The sequence below is a fragment of the Quercus lobata genome, chromosome 2, assembly GCF_001633185.2.
Source record: "Quercus lobata isolate SW786 chromosome 2, ValleyOak3.0 Primary Assembly, whole genome shotgun sequence".
Taxonomy (NCBI): domain Eukaryota; kingdom Viridiplantae; phylum Streptophyta; class Magnoliopsida; order Fagales; family Fagaceae; genus Quercus; species Quercus lobata.
The window spans coordinates 97,050,548-97,065,206 of NC_044905.1; the positions used below are offsets into that span (position 1 = coordinate 97,050,548).

Below are 14,659 nucleotides of genomic sequence, written 5' to 3' on the forward strand. Positions count from 1 at the left end.
AATCCTTGTTCCCACCCCACCTCTACAATAACTTGTATTTGTAGAATGACAATCATACCAAAGATAAATTATATTGTCTTCACGAATGCGTAATAGCTAATTTTACTTGTAAAGTGACAATAACACTAAAGATAAATCATACTGTCTTTAGGGCTGTGCTATGGTGAATTTTGGAAAATTAATTATCATGTATATTTCATGTTTTTTATTTTTTTTTAGAAGAATGTATATTTCATGTATATGAATCTTACATATATCTTATATATTCCACCGCAAATACAAGAAAATCAAATATGACGTTACCATATTTCAAGTGTATCTAATATTTTTCCACTTTGAGAGTATCTAATATTTGGATCTTGGAAATTATTATTGTTATTTTTTATTTGAAAAATTAAATTTCAACTCTTACTCCTTACCTTTACACGAACTTGTATTTGTGAAGTGACTGTCACATAATTGATTGCATTTTATTTTCTTTTATCCTTCTCCATCTCTATTTTTTTCAAAAATATAAAAGGAAATGTTAATCATTACTGAATAATAAGTGGCAATGACAATAGATTTTGACAAGTCATGATGAGTTAGCCTTGTATTGATTTTTTTTTTTTTTTTTTGATTTTTCAGATGATTTTTTCTCTTGTTGACTATTTTGTTTATTCATTTTTGTTATATATATATATATATATATATATATAAATTAAGAGATTAGTGAATGAATGAGACTTATAAGTGTTCCAAAATCATCTCAAAGAGTCAAAATGAGTATTCTAAACTCCAAATATGATGTGATCACGAACGTCTTCTTGTTACTATTGTCCAATGTGGCGAGTTGGTACCTTTCTAGAAATTAAATACTTGGGAGAGCAAGGGGTGTGGTATTTGAGCTGTTGAGATTGCATTATATATATATATATATATATATATATTTATATATATCATTATGTTGGTATTTCTAACTATTTCAATGGGAAATAAAATGAATGTCTTTCCTATTAATGATAATTTATGTTTTTTTTTTTTTTCACTGTAAAATATTTTTAGAAAAACATTTTCACCATTAATTTTATCGTGTTTGTTGTATTATAAAATTTGGTCAAATTTGAAATTGTTTTCCATTAACCATAAGGTCTTTTATAAAACATTTTACCAACAAAATTTTGGTAAAATATTTTACAAAAACTTACATTAACTCTTCCTATTAATGATAATTTATGCTTTTTTTTGTTTCACTATAAAATATTTTTAGAAAAACATTTTCAGCATTAATTTTATCGTGTTTGTTGTATTATAAAATTTGGTCAAATTTGAAATTGTTTTCCGTTAACCATAAAATCTTTTATAAAACATTTTACCAACAAAATTTTGGTAAAATATTTTACAAAAACATACCTTAACTCTTTTTTCTCCCTCCCCCCAATATGGTGGCTGGGTCATTGGTCTTATTGTCGGAATTGCTGGTCCAGTAAGTTGGGCCATTAGTTTTGGTAGTTTATGCTTAAAAAATTTTATGTCACACAAAATACTTGAAAATAAATATATATATATATATATATTAGAAAATTTGAAAGTATTTTAATGTGAAATGTTATCAAATATTAAATATTTTTGAAAAAACATTTTTCAGCGAAACAAATAAAACCTTAAAGTGAAAATAAGGAGAACAAGGGACTGATTTGGTATACTACTAAATTAATGATTTAATTCCAAAAGAAAGTTTGATTGCGACTCAACATTTTACTCCAGCCATCCATGGAGGGATCCAACCAACAACTAGGACTGGGGTTAGGACAACATTACATGTCATGTTTGATTGGTGATGAGAATGGAAAGATCTATTGACCTCTTCCCCTTCTAACTTTACTAGGTTCACCGTTTTCTAACTGTGGGCAGCATTATTACAAGCCAATCACACATGATCACATAGCAACAACAACGAATAAATTGCTTTTTAGATTTGTCTTCATTATAATTTTTTTTTTTTTTTGGTTAAAGTCTTCATTATGATTTAAAAGATAGATCTAGTGATTCTCAAAAAAAAAAGATAGATCTAGTGCTATGATTATTTTAATCTATTGAAATAATATAACTAGTGAAGAGAATCGAAACGAATAGGCCCAGGCCCCATATGATTTTTGCAAAAAGAGGCCCATATGATTTTTGCCTGAACCTAGATAGTGACTGATGGTGCATTCCACAAATGTATGAAAGAATCACTAGAACTAGGAATCCACATTAATTGGTCATTTACTAGGCCGACATGACAATTGTATGTTGAGGATATACTGGGTTATTTGAGAGTTGAAGGGTTGCAGGCTGTAGCAGTTTACTTCCATCTCGGTGCATAATCTATATATATATATATATATATATATATTAGATTTAATATGTTGTATGTTAGAGATATATATTAAACATATTAGCCCAATGTAATAGGCCCAAGTCCATTCCTGCTTGTACTAGTAGTCTAGGGTTCAGTCGCCTATATATACTCATGTTAGGGTTCATTGTAACACAGGTTATTGTACTACACTCTCATACAATAAAGATGTAGCCCTTAAGGGATTCCTCCGTAGATGTAGGCTGTCAAGGCTGAACCACGTAACCCTCGTGTTCTCAGTGTTCCTCCTCTATGCTTCCTCTTCCGCATCTACTCTAGCATATTCAACATGGTATAATATATCGCGTTGCTAATATTTAACATGGTATTAGAGCCAAACTCCGTTCTTGGCATCAAACAAATATCTCTAGCAAACAAAGAAGATTCTCACGTGCACACCGCCAACAGAAGTCACACATGCTTGTTTGCTGGATCTAGACTCCACAGCATCTTGCAGCCGCCATGGCTCCTGCTGTGTCCAAATCCTCAAGCCCAAGCAATCTGTGCCTCTCCCTATCAGATCTGCGCAAATCCAAGCCTCGCCTGACGAAGCCAACACCACAGACGTGCTCCACGGCATATCGCGACCAAAACCCAGGAACCCGACCTCCGACGACAGCCACACGTGCCACCACGCGCGGACAATGGCTCCTGGAACTCTCACAAGCGCTGTTGCAGATTCTCGACTCCCAAGTTAGATCTCAGTCACACGCGCCGCCAAGACGGCCTTCTCGTCCACCGATCTACTTGGCCTGAGAATCTGGTAGTCATACGACGCTGCACGCGCCACCACGCGCTAGCGCAGTTTCTAGCGACTTCTCCATGCACTGCCGCCAATTTCACAGGGTCAGATTCTCCTATGGTTACACGCGTCGCCATGGCGGCCTCGTACCTCGCCGATCTGCCAAACCACCGAAGTCCGAGCATCAATCTCCCTTGCACGCGCCTTCGGAAGTTCCAGACACGCGCCGGTGGAATAGAACACGCGCCGAAGAGCTGCTGCTAATGACGTGTGACGTCACCGGATGACGTCACCTATCCACGTCAGCATGCCACGCACGCCCTAGTCCACGTCATCAGCGACATGTCATCGCCACGTCAACAGTGTCGTCTCGTCAGCACCACGTCGTTGACCCGGACCGACCCGACCCGGACCACCCGGATCTGACTCGTGAGCACTTTGACTGTTGACTTTGACTCTGGACCAGTTGACTTTGACTTTTTGCGTTGACTTTTGACCAAAAGTCAAAATTTCCAAAAGGGCCTATCTTGCTCAGTTTTTCACGTAGATTCTGATTTTGGACTCCGTTTCTGCATTTGAGACTCTGAAATTGGTCAATTGGCACATTCTTCATTATGGTTTCTTCAAAGGCATTTTTCAAGGCATCTCCAAGTAATCTTCTCATACTTATCCAACCTCAAGCCTTCATCAAGCTTCCGCCTTGAGTTTGAGGGAGGGTGTTAGAGATATATATTAAACATATTAGCCCAATGTAATAGGCCCAAGCCCATTCCTGCTTGTACTAGTAGTCTAGGGTTCAGTCGCCTATATATACTCATGTTAGGGTTCATTGTAACACAGGTTATTGTACTACACTCTCATACAATAAAGATGTAGCCCTTAAGGGATTCCTCCATGGATGTAGGCCGTCAAGGCTGAACCATGTAACCCTCGTGTTCTCAGTGTTCCTCCTCTATACTTCCTCTTTCGCATCTACTCTAGCATATTCAACATGGTATAACATATCGCGTTGCTAATATTTAACATTGTATAATTTTGCATCAGATGTTCTATCTAAGCTTTTTAAATTTTTGTTCTAGGTGAGTTAATATTGTGTAAAAAACGAAGAGTCTAATATAAATAAATCATTAAAAAATCTAATTAAAAAAAAGAAGAAGAAAGAGTAAACTCATGTGTATATATATATAAAATAAATAAATAAATAAACAAACTAAAAAAATAAAGAGAGAGAGAGAGAGTAAAACTCATCTATGACTTAAAAAAGTTTAACTTTTATACCAGGTATAATTTGAACCTATATATGTGTGTAATTGTATATGTTTTTAATTGTACCGTACATATACATAGGTTATACACTAGTTTTATGATAAAAGAATGAGCTACAATTATAGACCTTTTAATAACACATTCAAGGCCTTAGGGATTCATGGATCATCTTATATAGCAATTCTCCTCCCATTAAAAGCCCAATTGTTGTCAAATTTTGTGTCATGTGTCCTATCTAAGTTTTTAAAAAATTTTGTTCTAGGTGAGTTAATGCTGTGCAAAAGACGAAGACTTTAATATAAATAAATCATTAAAAAAACACAATAAACAAAAAAGAAGAAAAAAGAGCAATCTCATGTGTATATAAAAAAATAAAAATAAAAAACAGAAAGAGAGAAAGAGAGAGTAAAACTCATCTATAACTTAAAAAAATGTATAACTCTTATAACATGTATAATTTGAACCCATATATGTGTGTAATTGTAATAGTTTTTAATTATACCATGCATATGTGCGGGTTATATACTAGTTTTATGATAAAAAGAATGAGCTACAATTATAAACCTTTGAACAACACATTCGAAGCCTTAGGGACTCATGGATCATCTTATAGAGCAATTCTCCTCCCATTAAAAGCGTTCGAGAAGAAATTTGAACTCTAGACATTTCTATTGAAAATGTCCAAACATCATTTGAACTATAATGTTTTTAGCTATTTTAAAATGAAATTATTTTCTAAAATTGTCAATCAAAGTTTAAAAGTTGTAAAGTGTTTCTTTTAATATTTTTCATAAATTTTGACTTTAATATATTTAGAAACATATAAGATTCTTTTTTGAAAAAGAAAACATATAAGATTATCGACAATTAGAGCATTTACATTAAAGTTGGTATAATTGCTAAAATGCTATTTTAGTAACTAAAACACTATTTTAGTAACGAAAACATCAAAATGTAGGTTACAATAAAGATGCTATAGTTAAAAATAAAAAATAAAATAAAAAAATTGAGCTACAATAAACTACCATCTTTGGCAACTTATTGTAGCTACAACTTATAAAAATTAAAAAAAAAAAATTATTGCTTTCTCTCTCTTCTTCTTTAAAAAAAATATATTTTTTCTTTTCTCTCTCTCTCTCTCTCTCTCTCTCAGGCTTCCGATCTGTTTCAGTGGGTTTCGATGGTGGGTTATAGTGGCGGTGGTTTGTGGGTCTAATTTGGAGGCATAGTAGTGAGATCGGTCGTGAAGCATGGTGGTGAGATCAGTGAGTGCATGGATTGGATTGTGAGGTTACAATTTTGTTTTGGTGGCTGGTTGTTTTTGGTAGATGGTTGTGGTTTTTTTTTTTTTTTTTTAGCAGGAGGTTAGATCAGTGAGTGCTTGGCTACGATTCAGTGGTGGATAGGAATGGTATCGGTGAGTGTGTGGTTGAGATTTGGTGGAAGAGGAATATGGCTGAGAATTTGTGAAAGAGGAAGGTGGCTGAGATTTTGTTTTTGCAATGACTAGTTTGTTTTTGTGGTGGTTAGTTGTGGTTATGCTTTGGTTTTTTCTTTTTCTTTTCTTCTTTGCAGTGGGTTATGGTTGCCACACGGTGGTGTCTGTGGCTTGTGGTGGAGGTGGCTATGGTGGTGATGGGTTATGGTTTTGTTTTTGTTTGTTTGATTTTTTTTTTCTTAGAGTGAGTTGTGGTTACTACAATGGTGGTTGTGGCAGGTGGAATGGTGGTGGTGGAGGTGGCAGCGGCTAGTTGCTAACTTGCTATTGGTTTTTGTGTGATTGTTTTTTCTTTTTCTTTTTTTAAGTTGTTTATATTATTTCAAATGAAATAGTAAAAAAAAAAAAAAAATAGAAACTATGATGTTGAATATATTTTAAAGTGAAGTGATATAAAAGATAAAGTAACTTTTTTAGGTGTTCAAAGTTAAAATTTTTAGATCATTGTTGTGAATGCTCTTTAGACACATACAACATGCATGCGCTGCTAGTTTTTAGTCTATTAACATACAAGAACATCTAACAAATGATTTGTAAAAAAGGTTGACCTTACTTTACATCTGAGTTAATTAAATTTTAAAGCAACTCATTGACGTAAGGTTGCTGTGGTGTAGTGGTTATCACGTTAGTCTTACACACTAAAGGTCCCCAGTTCGATCCTGGGCAGCAACAATCCAAAGAGCATTTTTTTTGACAAGATGATGGTGTCTGCTTAATGCAAGCATAACCTTAAGACACAATTTTTTATGAGTCTTACACACTAAAGGTCTCCAGTTCGATCCTGGGCAGCAACAATCCAAAGGGCATTTTTTTTGACAAGATGATGGTGTCTGCTTAATGCAAGCATAACCTTAAGACACAATTTTTTATGATATAGTATCTGTTTGGATCCACGACACGTTTTCACGTCTGCGTTTTTTTTTTTTTTACGCGTATGAACAGTAACATCACATAGATTCACTGTGCAAAGACAAAGTGTACTGTTCACGAGTCCCACGACACTATTCACACATTTAAAAATTATTTTGTTACAGTGTTTTCAGTTTCAGTAAAAATAAGTTGTATCCAAATGGACCCATAATATATGAAATATGGAGATTAAATTCTGTAAGAATGGGGTGTAAAACTCATGTTTTACACTATCCAATAAGTGATTGCCACATCAGTATTTTATATAAAATTCAATATATCTTATCACACCTAATAACATCTCAATAGATTCCCAATTTGGTTGGATTTATATATGGGTATTAGAATTGAATCAATTGATTGAGTGTGATTATGTTTATTCTTAAATATGTGATAAGATGATGTGACATGTTGAGATTAGAAGAGTAAAACATGAGTTTTACACCACATCTTTATAGAATTTAATCTCATGAAATATGATATAATTTGAGTATACCAAATGTCTTATACTTTCATATGAAAGATTAATTTTTTGTGTGATAATTTTTGTCACAATTATGTGAATTTATATTACTTTTAATTAATAGTGACTAATTAAAGGTGATCTGAAAAAAAAAAAAAATTAAAAGTCCATGGCCTTAATTAAAACATTTAAAATTTGAGGTTTTAATTTGAAACTACTACAAATTATAAGGGGATTATGTAATCTACCAACGTATCTTAAAGTTACTGTCAATAGCAACGTTTTCTCTTAGTTTTTCTACCATCATCAGCCACCTAATGCGGCTATTAGTAATGTCCTTGACAACACCTCCAAAGAGTTTTTGTTTTTTGACAAGAAGATGGTGTCTACTTGATGCAAGCATAACCTTAAGACACATTTTTTATGATATAGTATATGAAATATGATATAATTTTAGTATGACATGAGATTATATAATAATCATTTTATTGTGGATATTTTGGTAACAATAACTAAATGATTGATAGTGTACCAAATGTCTTATACTTTCATATGAAAGATTAATTTTTTTGTGTGATAATTTTTGTCACAATTTATGTGAATTTCTATTACTTTTAGTTAATAGTGACTAATTAAAGGTGAATTGAAAAAAATAAAATAAAAGTCCATGGCCTTAATTAAAACATTTAAAATTTGAGATTTTAATTTGAAACTATGGCAAATTATAAGGGGATTATGTAATCTACCAACGTGTCTTAAAGTTAATGTCAATATCAACGTTTTCTCTTAGTTTTGCTACTATCACCGGCCACCTAATGTGGTCATTAGTAATGTCCTTGACAACACCATCCACTATTTGTTTAATAATAAAGGGTATATTTCATTTACTTACCCTAAGATTTTGGTTAATGCCAACCAAGTTCAAGACAGTTCAAAATTACCAATTTGTTCTCTAAAGTCAACTTAGGTCCTAAGTCAGAGAAGAGAAAAATGACTAACAACCTAATAGTTTATAGATACTAAGTTTACTTTAGGGACCAAATTGGTCTATTTTGATATATCATAGACTTAATTAGCATTAGCCCAAACCTCATGATAAGTTAATAGAATTTACCTAATAATAAAAATACTAAGTCCATACAACGTATGGGACCCTAGCGGGGGAACAGCAACCAAGGCATACGAAGGGCTTAGGAGTAGCGTTTGCACTCTTTGCCACAAGTTTCCTTTTTAAACTTAGCTTATTAAGGATGAATTAATTGAATTAAGGCATCCTTGGATGCCCCTAGGGGCTTGGAACAACCGTGGCAAAGACATTGCATGCTATCTTGATGTTGGGAATGGGTTAGGGTGCCTAGATATAAGGAGGAATCCTATTAAAGGATTATTATAGATCTTGTGGTTTAGAGGAATTACGAAGGTATAAGATGTACACACAAAAACATCCATTAGAGGATATTCACATTTATTAGTGTCTCAGTGTAGCGCATGAAAAATCTTGGATTCAAACAAGATTAACACAAACGAGACTGATAAACTTTAAACTTTAGCATTTTAGCACCAAATCTATGAGTATTAAATATGTTGTACATTATTACGAGCTAGAAGGGGGCAATAGGAGTTCCAAAAGTGTAATGTTACATTACATATATAATTTAAGACCACTAATAACATTACTTTCTTTTTTTTACCTACTAAAAATGGCTTGCCACCCACATTGTCAATTATGAATTTTTTTGTAATTTTTTTTTTTCTGTTTTTGTTTTTGCTAGCGTCTGGATAATAAATATTTTGATATATATATTTGGATAAAAAAAAAAATTCTATTTATTCCTTTCCTAAGCCACAAGGCATCAAACTCCCAAGGCGAAAACACAATAAACACCCACCCAGCTCCTTCAAAGTTGATCAAAACCAAACCCAACACAAAACAAACACACGCCAACCCTCACACACACACTCTCTCTCTCTAACACCAACAACAGCAAAATGGGTCAAGCCCCATCAGGCGGGCTGAACCGCCCAGGCGGAGATCGCAAATCCGACGACGCAAACAAGAAGGAGAAGAAATACGAGCCGGCAGCTCCTCCATCTCGCGTGGGCCGCAAGCAGCGGAAGCAGAAAGGCCCAGAAGCCGCAGGTCGTCTCCCCGCCGTAACGCCCCTCAGCAAGTGCAGGCTCCGTCTCTTGAAACTCGAGCGCATCAAAGACTATCTTCTAATGGAGGAAGAGTTCGTGGCCAACCAAGAGAGACTCAAACCCCAGGAAGAGAAGAACGAGGAGGACCGATCTAAGGTCGACGATCTCCGTGGGTCCCCCATGAGCGTCGGAAATCTCGAAGAGCTCATCGATGAGAACCATGCCATCGTGAGTTCGTCGGTGGGGCCTGAGTACTACGTTGGGATTCTTTCGTTCGTCGATAAGGATCAGCTCGAGCCTGGCTGTGCTATTCTTATGCACAATAAGGTATTTTCTTCTTTCTACTGTGTTTTAGGGTTTTTGTTTTTGGTTTAATTTGTTTGATATTGTGTTTCTGTGGAGATTGCTGATGTTTAGAATGGCAAACCCTAGAGTTTTAAAATACGAAATCTACAGAATTCTAATCTGAACAGAAGAAGAAGAGGGCTTTCAGTTACTTTGGTTTAAATCTCTAGAAAGTTTAAAAGAATTGATTTTTGAAAGAACTAGGAAATTGTGTTTTGGGTGGGGGGGGGGTGTTTGGTTTGTAGGATTGAGTGGGAATTACCTTTGGATGATGAAGGAATGGTCGTCAATTCAATGGGGGGGAATAAACCCTAGACCTCTCTGTTGGAAACACCAAGAGGTGCTAATTGAGTTACAAGGCTAAGCCAAGGGTTAAGAAATGGGGATGTGGGAATGTGCATGGAAAGGAATGAGAAATAAGGAAGAATTGTGGCTAATTTGAGGTATTCTTGGAGGCATGGAGAGAAATTACTTATCATTCATGTAATGACACGGTTTCATTTATACCCAAGCTCTTTATAAGGACTTAATCAAAAGAAGCTTAAGATTAGCCTGAACTACCTTCCCCACACATGATACCTCTTCGGGCACATGCCTGGCACACTTGTATTCACTTCACCATTGACTTTGTTGCACATGACACACTAGGTTTGGGCTTGAATGTATGTGGTGGTTTAGGCTTTCTTGGACCTGGTTGCACATGTTGCACTAGTTGGCCTTATTTCGCACAATGCACTGCACAAAGCACATATTGGGCTCCAAACACATATGTATTGGTTTGAATGAGACATTGGGCTCATGCTCAACAAGAGGCTGAGAACACTGCTGAGGATGATGTTGTACCTCCTGCACCTACTGCTCCTTTGCTCAAGGGCCTCTTGATCAGTACCACCAGTTGTATGAGATACTTATGAGGGTGGGGGCCAGGATGGATTTTTATCAGGCTCACATTGATTACTGCTTGAGATGCTTGGATGCGTGGTTTAATAAAGTGGAGAGGAAGCTTGACATTGACCACCCTGCTGATCTAGATGATGATTCTTGATCCCTTTGTCATTCGTTACAAAAGGGGGGAGATATTTTTGGGACTATGACCTGACATTGAGGGGGAGATGCACGTGTTTAGGGGGAGAGTCTCTCATGATTAGAAGAGTGACTAATGCACCAGTTAGTAAGAGTGAGTTGATTAGAGTTGAGGAATTGAAAAAAGGTAGAGGAAGACCAAAAATCACATCAATAGAAGTAATAAAATCACAGTTTTAGCTCAACTGGTTGATACCTCTTGGTGTGTCTGTGACATTTAGAGTTCAAATCCCCTCTTGCCTGTTGTTACTATCAAATTATCAAAATAAAAAAGGGCATGTTAATTAAGGGAATAGCGAAGATTATGACTTTAGATTGAGTAGAATGGAGGAAAAGAATATATATGGTGGACCCTAATTAATCTGTCAAGGATCCATAGTTGACCCCAAAATTTTAAGACTAAGGTTTTGTTTGTTCTTGTGATTCAGCACTGTAATTATGCAAATTTTTGGGTGTCCCACTATCCAATCCAATGTTTCAAATGTGTTTTGGAAGTTGATATTTGGGATCTAAGGATTGCGTTTGGCCAAGCATGTAAGGATCAAAAAATATGTGACTAGTTATTATGGTTTTAGTGAAAGTTCCCTGGAAATACATTAGAAAAGGAATGCAAATTTTTTGTCTGAGGAGTAAATACCGGATACCTCACCTGCTAGAATTGTGTATTAAGTAATCTAGGGGAACTTCTAGTGGGGATTCAAACTCAGGATGTCTGGGTCTATAGCTAATTCCAAGCCTCCCACCACTAGGCTGCACCCTAACGGGTGATATCATTGTAAATGAAAGGTTAAGCAATATACCTAAAACATTTAATTTTAGAGTTTTACTGTCATCATAAATGTTAACCAGTCCAAAAAGAAGAAAAAAAAGAAAAGACACTAAAATGATGATAAAGAGTAATATCGGTTTAAAAACTATTGTATCAATTATGTCTTAGCTTGAAATTTTATTTGTATTCTGTCATCCCAATATTTTATTAGTGTATGGTGTTCAAATTCTGAATCATATTTTGCATGGTGTATGGTCTGTGCAGGTCCTTTCTGTGGTTGGGCTTCTTCAAGATGAGGTTGATCCCATGGTGTCCGTGATGAAAGTTGAGAAGGCTCCACTGGAGTCATATGCTGACATAGGTGGGTTAGATGCCCAGATTCAGGAAATTAAAGAAGCAGTGGAGCTTCCTCTTACTCATCCTGAACTGTATGAAGACATTGGTATTAAACCCCCCAAAGGAGTCATACTATATGGGGAGCCTGGCACAGGAAAAACCTTGCTTGCCAAGGTGCATAATTGTTATATATTTTATGCTTTTGGTTGTTTTTGTGTTTTGTTCTGTACTGATTGTTAGTTTATCACTGACCAAATAATGGTTTTTGCTACATTCCAGTCAATTTGTTCAGGTTAAACTGAGCATGCATTGTTAAGTTAGTATGATAGGTGTATACATTGTTAAGTGCACAACAGGAGTTTAACTTTCCATAAGTTTATGTATTAGGATGCTAGTATTGAAAGTTACCTCATGCGTACTGCAACTTCTCTTTTCTTTTCTTCTTCTTAGGTTGCATCATAATCTTATAGATTTTTAGAGTTTGTTGGTGGCTGCACCATGAACTTGAGTTGAAGTCCACTGCTTGTTCATGAATGCCTTCCTCACATTCTTGTCTATTTAGAACACCCAATTATTTATATATTAATGATCTGTTAAAATTTAAATTGTATATTTGACTTTTGAATCCCCTTGCAAGAAAAGCTGAGCTTTAGAAGGTTTGGCACACTCCTTTCCTATATCCTGAATATTGCCACCTGCAAGTTGGATAGAGATTTATCAAAAAAAAAAGGTTGGATAGAGTCAGTTGGGCTTTTGCTTTGAAATTGGTATAGAGATTTGGTGTTTGTAGTATGTTAACAGAAACGTATACTACATTTATGCTTATGGAACCTGTATGGTATACATTCAACATATATTACATGCATGCTTTACAGCCTGTATGGAATTCAGTCACCATGGGTTTCTCTCATGTCAATTTATTTTAGATATTGGTTGGGAACTGTGATTATGCTTATGTTTTACTTCAGGCAGTGGCAAACTCAACGGCAGCTACTTTCTTGCGCGTGGTTGGAAGTGAATTAATCCAGAAATACTTGGGTGATGGGCCTAAATTAGTCAGGGAACTCTTTCGAGTTGCAGATGATCTTTCACCATCAATTGTCTTCATTGATGAGATTGATGCAGTTGGCACAAAAAGGTACTCAAGTTAATATAGCACTGTTATATTTCTTGCCTGCAACCTGTGCTTTAGGTAACATCTATGATTGAACTATGTTACCCAGGTATGATGCACATTCAGGTGGTGAACGTGAAATCCAGAGGACAATGTTGGAATTGCTGAACCAATTAGATGGTTTTGATTCAAGAGGAGATGTCAAAGTGATTCTTGCTACAAATAGAATCGAAAGTCTTGATCCTGCCTTGCTTCGTCCTGGTAGAATTGACAGGAAGATTGAATTCCCTCTGCCAGACATAAAAACAAGGAGACGTATTTTCCAGGTACTTTGGTACAGAATGTGTAGAAATGGAATACCATTGTGAATGATAATACAATTCCTTTGTTTTTCACTATAAAGATCTTATTGTTTATATTTTTCATGTTTTTGGCAATTCAGATACACACATCAAGAATGACATTGGCAGATGATGTCAACTTAGAAGAGTTTGTGATGACTAAAGATGAATTTTCTGGGGCTGATATCAAAGCAATTTGTACCGAGGCTGGCTTGCTTGCATTAAGAGAGCGCCGTATGAAGGTGACACAATATTTCTTGCTTAGTCTTAACACATAAATGAACGTTGTCCCTGTGATGTTGCTTAACACATACATTGGCAGATTTTGTTTGTTCTTGCTTAGTCTTCACTTTCATTTCATATATATATTTGGTGTTGAAGCATGTGCATGGAGGGTAGGGGGTGCACGTGTGCATATAACCCATTTCACAAATACATTATACATGCATGCATTTAAACTCTTCAATTTGCCTTCATGATGCTTTGGAATTTTAATAGCTGCTACTTGATGCAACCCTAGCCTCTATTTTCTCTCATATAATGCCATGTTTTGGTATTTGTCTGAATGAAGTATGCATGGGCGCATTGTTCTCAACTTTTTTGGGTCTGGGTTATTATTGATGAAGGATATTGGTTGATTAATCTATTGCTGCTTCCTTGGATTGGCTCATCTCTTTAATTGTTTGACCTGATTTAATTACTTGTTAACATCTTTTACGTTTGCTTCAGGTGACACATGCAGACTTCAAGAAAGCCAAGGAAAAAGTGATGTACAAAAAGAAAGAAGGGGTGCCAGAAGGGCTCTATATGTAGAAGGTGGCCAGTACCACTGGCCGGAAAATACATGTGCATCCTCTTTGTTGTTTTTAGCTTTTGATGTCAAATTAATTTGATGCACTTTTCAAAAAAAAAAAAAATGTCAAATTAATTTGATGTGAAATATTTTGCTGAACAGTAGAATGCCAACATCTATTTTTTGGACATCACTAGTATTGAATTTAGGCCCTGCCATGGGTTGACTAAGAAATTTTAATTTGATGAGTTCTCTAATGGAGATAGGAACCCTTACTTTAGGAATTGCATGTTTTAGGCTAAGTTATGACCCAAAGTGGGATGTATTTTAGTTTTTGGATACGACAAGCAAGATAGGTAATTACACGTTGGGCTCAGTGTGCCCAACAAAGTTTACAAAGAAGCATGAGGCAATGCCTAGCCCACACCGACACCAACACGAGGCCTAACATGTAGTACGTGAGTGGGTTTTGTCAGGGCCC

At 35.5% G+C, this 14,659-nt stretch overlaps 1 protein-coding gene and 1 non-coding gene across 2 annotated transcripts; both read left to right on the plus strand.

Annotated features, from left to right (window-relative positions):
- The first annotated feature begins 6,485 nt into the window (after positions 1–6,485).
- TRNAV-UAC lies at positions 6,486–6,558 on the plus strand. The gene has a single exon. It is a non-coding gene; the product is annotated as a tRNA-Val (tRNA).
- A 2,551-nt stretch (positions 6,559–9,109) lies between these two features.
- Positions 9,110–14,458, plus strand: LOC115977391 (26S proteasome regulatory subunit 4 homolog B-like). The gene is made up of 6 exons (XM_031099222.1): positions 9,110–9,724; positions 11,859–12,104; positions 12,899–13,068; positions 13,154–13,370; positions 13,487–13,627; positions 14,115–14,458. Exons 1-6 carry the CDS (start codon positions 9,248–9,250, stop codon positions 14,196–14,198), a joined length of 1,335 nt encoding a protein of 444 aa, XP_030955082.1. The 5' UTR covers positions 9,110–9,247; the 3' UTR covers positions 14,199–14,458.
- Positions 14,459–14,659: the final 201 nt, after the last annotated feature.

What these genes read in the sequence shown, in the direction of transcription:
- LOC115977391 (XM_031099222.1), top strand. Translation starts at nt 9,248, where the DNA reads ATGGGTCAAGCCCCATCAGGCGGGCTGAACCGCCCAGGCGGAGATCGC. An exon ending in GATGCAGTTGGCACAAAAAG is followed by an intron (nt 13,069 to 13,153) that starts GTACTCAAGTTA and finishes TATGTTACCCAG; the next exon opens with GTATGATGCACATTCAGGTG. An exon ending in TAAGAGAGCGCCGTATGAAG is followed by an intron (nt 13,628 to 14,114) that starts GTGACACAATAT and finishes CGTTTGCTTCAG; the next exon opens with GTGACACATGCAGACTTCAA.